This window comes from Impatiens glandulifera, chromosome 5 (genome assembly GCF_907164915.1).
Source record: "Impatiens glandulifera chromosome 5, dImpGla2.1, whole genome shotgun sequence".
Classification (NCBI taxonomy): domain Eukaryota; kingdom Viridiplantae; phylum Streptophyta; class Magnoliopsida; order Ericales; family Balsaminaceae; genus Impatiens; species Impatiens glandulifera.
In genome coordinates this window covers 30,287,926-30,294,280 of record NC_061866.1, presented here as the reverse complement: position 1 = coordinate 30,294,280, position 6,355 = coordinate 30,287,926, and the positions used below count along the sequence as shown (strand labels likewise).

The 6,355-nt window shown below is 39.6% G+C and overlaps 1 protein-coding gene across 1 annotated transcript; it reads right to left on the bottom strand.

Moving 5' to 3' along the window:
- Window positions 1-2,851: 2,851 nt before the first annotated feature.
- On the bottom strand, window positions 2,852-4,196 carry LOC124939199 (keratin, type I cytoskeletal 9-like). Its single transcript, XM_047479702.1, has 3 exons — window positions 3,623-4,196; window positions 3,301-3,530; window positions 2,852-3,217 (listed from the first exon to the last, which is right to left on the bottom strand). The coding sequence occupies exons 1-3, from the start codon at window positions 4,194-4,196 to the stop codon at window positions 2,852-2,854; spliced, it is 1,170 nt and encodes a 389-aa protein (XP_047335658.1).
- Window positions 4,197-6,355: the final 2,159 nt, after the last annotated feature.

Below are 6,355 nucleotides of genomic sequence, written 5' to 3'. Positions count from 1 at the left end.
ATGAGATTCACAACATTAACACAACTAAACTTGTAGAAATCGCTTTTGAGCCTTTTGCCAACGTAGTAAACAAATATTCAGTGCTCTGGAAAGGTTTAAACAAGACTAGACATTCCCAACGAAGACAACAACAACATCCTCCCACCACCCAATGAAAAATAGATAATAACAACATTCCTCCCACATTCGAAGACAATAAAAACATTCCTCCCACCAAAGGAACAACCACACAATTCCTCTCTATTATACCAACGGTAGAAATGGTGGCTCTTACACCGATTATAGTCCTTAGAAAGCCAGAAATAGCAATGGCGGATTTTATACCATTACAACCCTTAATATTGCCCCTAAAACTGAAAATAACCTATTAAATCAAGCTTTATAAGGATGTACGAGGATTCACACTCAAGTAGAAGTTATTTATGGGGCTCATATTTGAAATAGGACTGGATTAAGGATAAGCTTTATGTTCACACTTATTTATACTGAGAAATTAAAATTATACCTCATCTTGAAAAGTTTTAATTGGTGTTATGCAATGAAATATTATTTCTAAGTGATAAACTGACCCTTAACCTGACTCGCGCAGACTTTATTACCTTAGAAAATGACAATTGGGTAGAGAGTCTGGTAGTTGAAGCGTGGTCGTTTATCTTGAACGAAAAGTGTAAAAATCAATCAACGAATAAATTGAAAAAGATTTACTTCACAACCGTGGCTATTGTAAGCTCTACTACTAATATGTATAATTGTTATTGATAGGATCGGCGTAATCGATAGAGACGGGGGTCTGGCTATTGATGACGGCTTAAGAAAAACAGTTTGATAGAAATCCTGTTAAGGATTTAAATCACTTTCTATTGTGCACAAACTCTTACAAACTCTTGAACGATTCAAGTGCGGAAACGTTTGCTTAGGTTTGAAGCTAAGAACAATAATGAGAAGATGACAGAATGTAAAAGACACAACAATTTGTTTATGGATGTTCGGAGCAAACTCTCCTATGTCATCCCTTCTTCCAACCACCAGAAGGATTCACTATAAGTTTCTTAGAATAAAATACAGTCGCACGATTAGCTCACTGTTGAACAGACCAGACTCTGTTCAACTTACAATATGATGAAGTATATCACTCAGTTAAAACAATGCTTTGATTCTCACTCTCTTTTGATAAACACACAGTAAAACAAGAAAACAGCTATTTTGTATAACAGTTTGTATGCGTAGATTGATTAATATGTATATCGATGGATCGATGATTCATCCGTGGTCCTTGAAGATCTTTAAATAGGGAACATGTACCAACGGTCCAATATTCCATAATGAAATGTGGCGAGCTTCCATTGGAACGCCTCCATAGTACACAGCAGACTATGAGTACTAGGATCGTGGCCTTACCAATCTGGTAGTGCGATAAATATTCTTCTAGGAAATTCCTACAACAACAAGTAGTGGGATGAATATTTATTTACGTGGCATTAATCAATTGGCTACAACTGACTTTCGTACTAATCTTCATTAGAAAGTGGAGCAGGAGTAGCGTACAGCTAGTTGATCGTGGGTAGACGTATGCTAGCTTCAAGTAACTATTTAAGCATGACGTTAGACTTATTTCACTTAGACGACCCCGTCTAATGAAATTAGACGCCCACGTCTAATAGCAGGATCTATTAGACCACCTGGTCTAATGGGATTAAACGATATGTCTAATTACGGTTCCCTTCAGACTAATCTGAAGGAGTTAGACTATACGTCTAACTCACATATGTTATACTGCACGTCTAACTACGTATCTGTTAGATTGCACGTCTAACTACGTATCCGTTATACTACACGTTTAACTATGTATCTATTAGACTGTACGTATAACTATGTATTCGTTAGATTGCACGTCTAACTACGCATCCGTTAGACTGCACGTCTATCTACGTATCCATTAGACTACAGGTCTAACTACGCATTCGTTAGACTACACGTCTAACTACGCATCCCTTCAGACTAATCTGAAGGAGTTAGTTTGCACGTCTAACTACGTATCTGTTAGACTGCACGTCTAAAGACGTATTTGTTAGACTGCACGTCTAACTACATATCTGTTAGACTGCACGTTTAACTACGTCTGATAGACTGCACGTCTAAATACATATCTATTAGACTGTACATCTAACTACGTATCCGTTAGACTGCACGTTTAACTACGTATCCGTTAGACTGCATGTCTAACTATGTATCCGTTAGACTGCACGTTTAACTATGCATCTATAGACTACACGTCTAACTACGAATCCGTTAGACTGCACGTCTAACTATGTATCCGTTAGACTGCACGTCTAACTACACATCCCTTCAGACTAATCTGAAGGAGTTAGACTGCACATCTAATTATGTATCTGTTAGACTACACGTCTAACTACGCATCCCTTCAGACTAATCTGAAGTAGTTAGACTGCATGTGTAAATACGTATCTTGTTAGACTGCACATCTAACTACGTACATCTAATGGCCAATCGGTCTAATGAACATCATTTAGACTTAGTCTAATATAACCTGTTTTTGATACACCTGCACCAAAAACGATTAGACGACTTAAATTGAGTATTGTATACACTCATTATCAAAATTCCAATAGTCAAAATACTTTGATACTTAGTCAAAATAATTTGACCCAACAATCTTCCCCTTTTTGATGATGATGTTAAAACTTTGCATAGGTAACAAAATAAGCATCCATCATATAAAGAAAGAGTTAAACTTATTCACCCATCTTACAAAAACACTTTCCAAAACTAGTATTCAGAAATAGAATTCAAGGAGCAGACTTTATAAACTAATAGAAGAAGAGAATGGAGATTATTGTTCTTCTCTTTTTATGAGTGGGTCGATTGGGTAGTTGAGTCCTTCACCGCTCATTTCTTCACCTGTCAAGAGATTGCGAAAAGGAGGAAGAGAACGACCACCTCGACCGGTTCCACCATTTCGGCCACCACGATCACCTCCAGTGCTTCTACCACCACGATCGCTTCCAGTGCTTCTACCACCGCGATCACTGATGCGACCTCGGCCTCTTTTATTTGGTCTGTCGCTATCATCACCGATTGGCTTTCGCTTGGACCTGGTGCCTGTTGAGACACTACTACCTCTTCTTCCACTATTGTCCTCACCTTGAGTGATAAGATTCTTCTCTTTCTCGGTAGCAGCCTTTGCATTTTCTTCTTCCTAAATCTTTCTAGCAAAAGTATCAGCTTGTTCTAACCTTTTAACGTCAGCTCGGCTCGGCTCATGTTACCTTGAACTACAACCAACTGATATCGAAGCAGACTCATCGCATCCATAACTTCATTGTGCATTTCTATGTTGTTTTCTCTTTCGCAGTCAAACAACTTGGATTGCTGTTTGAAGAAATTCTTCTCAAATTTGGAGTAAGATTTGTTAACGATATGAACTTCATACGTGTTCTTCTTCAATGTTTGCTCCATCTCATTTTGAGTCATATGAAGATCAGCAAATTCTCCTTGTTTGATTTCTGAGTCTTCATAATTTTCATCATATTTAATTCTATTACAACCATATTCTTCTGAAGAGTTTCCATCAATGCTGTCATGGACTTCATAAGCTTTGTACCATCAACAGCAGATGATCCCTCGTTCGATGAAATCTCTTGAGAATCTGTTGGAGCGGTCTGAATAGGACTGATGTGGGTATGAACATGTATGGACAGCTCGGGTCCATCCTTCTCTAACTCACTTTCATATTTTTCTTCTTCTTCTTCCATAACTTCTTCACAAACCTTGTTAACTATATCGGACAACTTTCCTAAATCATAATAAGGGTTGAGAATATTATCATGAATATTTGTAGCAGTGATACTAGGAAATGGTAGAGGCTTGGAAGATACAACATTTTTGGCTTGTTTCCCCTCAGATGAGGAACTTTTCTCTGATTCCTTGTTTTTTGAGGGTTCCCCCACAAATCTGGAAACATCAGGCCGACTAACTTCAGCCTCTTTTTCTGGAGATGCCTCTGCTTCAAGAACATGGGATTTCAACACTTCATCTTCCTGATTAATAACATCTTGATCGAGTTCCTTAACGACTTCTTTTTCTTCGATTATTAGGTTGGCTTGAACGAGTTCCACAGATTTCTCAATACGGGGTTGAGCCATTAGACGTTTTTTCTCTACTGAAAAACTTTCCATTTCTATAAGAAGAGAATAAGAAGAGAAACGACTTGCTCATCTTCATTAACATTATGGTTGTCGGACAAATCCATAAGTTCACCTTCATCTGAAGAGCTTCCAAATGGACTGGCTCCTGAGCAATTTGCTCCATGAACGTACCGGTTAACAACAGAAATGTAATCCTCCATAATTTCATCTAGTCTTTTCAGAGATTTCTCCTCTGCCTTAGCACCTTTCTCAAGAGGATTGAAATTAGCTCTTCTTGCTTGCCGAATCGGGAAGAGAACTCTTCCTCTTTGATTTGCTTCAATTAACTCTTTTCTCTTAAGAGATTCGTATACCTCAGATATCTTGGCCCATTTCATTACTCTCTTCTCATTGCTTACCAACTTTAACCATTGACTGCTAATACCACTGCCCTTGATGACCTCATTGTACTTGATAAACTTTCTTTTAAAAACCCAAGTGTCAAAAATTTCAATCTTTTCAGCAACAATATTGTTGTCCTGATCCATCGTGAGATTGACGATGGATGTTGCTTCAGAGACATCCTCATTAGGATCGATTACGACATCCTTCCCTTTTCCAATCACCTCAACCGATTTTGGAATGGGCCTTGGTTCCCCAATAGTGATTCCAACAGCTTGCCTTGTAGAACGCATGATTTTGTGGGTAGTAAGAGGTTTGACAAACAGTCCTGGCGTGGGTTCGGCTGGAACAAGCTTACCAGTCACTAAGGACTCTGTTGGGACAAGATTTGGAACATGAGGCATTTCGACTATCATAGAAATAGCCTTTTCAGATTCACCACCAGCAGCAAGGGTAATTTTTGCACTTTGCTTTGGTTCAGTAGACTCTGTAGCACCAGCGGCTACAAGATTTGGTTGACGGAAAGGATACGAAACCCTGTCAAAATTTTCAGTGTTTGGACCAGCTGGCTCAATAGTTGGCTCGGTAGCAGATTCCTCAATAGGAATAAAAACAGATTTTTCTTGTTCCAACACAAAAACATTAAATTTAGGCACTTCGGCCTGAGATTGGGGAGGGGTTACCTTTGATGACGCTTTCACCGATTTTGACGCCAGGGGTGCCTTTGATTTTTCTCCTCTTGAAACAGAGGACCTGGATGACTTTCGCAACTGACTCACAGCTGTAGACAGGGGAGACATGGGGATGGCAGCAAGTTCGACTAGACCTTGCCTGACTCTGTAATCGACTATTCCAGAATCCTTCTTCCAAGAACTCTTAAGGATGGTAGAACTAGCCTCAGATTTGTTGACACTTTTAGATCGTTTGACTCTTGTAGACAGGACAGAAGTCGTTGGATGTCTGGAATGGGTAATAGACATTCTTCTTGTATGTTGGCTTGATGCTCCCGAGAGCGATTCTTTGTTTTTCTTCATTCTGACGAGGGTGTTGGCGATAGTGAAGACAGAGAACACCCTGGTCGAGTTGATTGGCTCCGACTCCCCCATGGGGACCCCCAAATGTTCTAACATGCGCCTTAGTTGAGCAACAAAGTTTAAACTTTCCTTGTTCTCCTGATTGATTGCAAAACAAAGATTCTGGTAAAGAGTTGTGGCCTAGTTGACCTGAATCCCTTTTGAAATAGTTGTATGTAGTCAAAGCGATCTTAGTTGTATAAATGGAAAGACCCCACCTTCCCCTAAAGGTCTTTAGCCACAACGTCATTCAGCAAAATAAACTGTGGTTTGAGAGCCTTCTTACTCCCGATAAGCCGAATCTCCAAGCCATCGGCAGAGAAAACCATCTTCATCTCTGTCGTGACTTCCGAAGGCAGATTCAAGTTGAATGTGTGCCCCTCTGATGGAAGATCGAAGAACTCCTCATAAAGAGTTTGATTGAAGGATATTTCGGTGTTGTTCATAGTTACCACAATGGAGTCGCCGACCATAGTCGCCGATTTGAAAAACTCTGTCACTTCATTTTCATGGAAGATGAACGGCCCGCCAAGATACTTTCCGAGACCGGAATACTCAAGGGTTCTGAACATCTCGACCACATCTTGCTGATCGAACGTGTAGACGGAGGAAAAATCAACCTACAGAGTACAATGACCCAGCGTGATTATCTTGTTTCCCATTTTTAACAGAATGCGAACAGACAAAAGATAAGCAAGGGTTTCTGAGAGAGAAAATCGAAGAAATCTAGGGTTC

What these genes read in the sequence shown, in the direction of transcription:
- LOC124939199 (XM_047479702.1), bottom strand. Translation starts at nt 4,196, where the DNA reads ATGGAAAGTTTTTCAGTAGAGAAAAAACGTCTAATGGCTCAACCCCGT. An exon ending in GGGATCATCTGCTGTTGATG is followed by an intron (nt 3,531 to 3,622) that starts GTACAAAGCTTA and finishes AAAATTATGAAG; the next exon opens with ACTCAGAAATCAAACAAGGA. An exon ending in GTCTGCTTCGATATCAGTTG is followed by an intron (nt 3,218 to 3,300) that starts GTTGTAGTTCAA and finishes AGAAAGATTTAG; the next exon opens with GAAGAAGAAAATGCAAAGGC.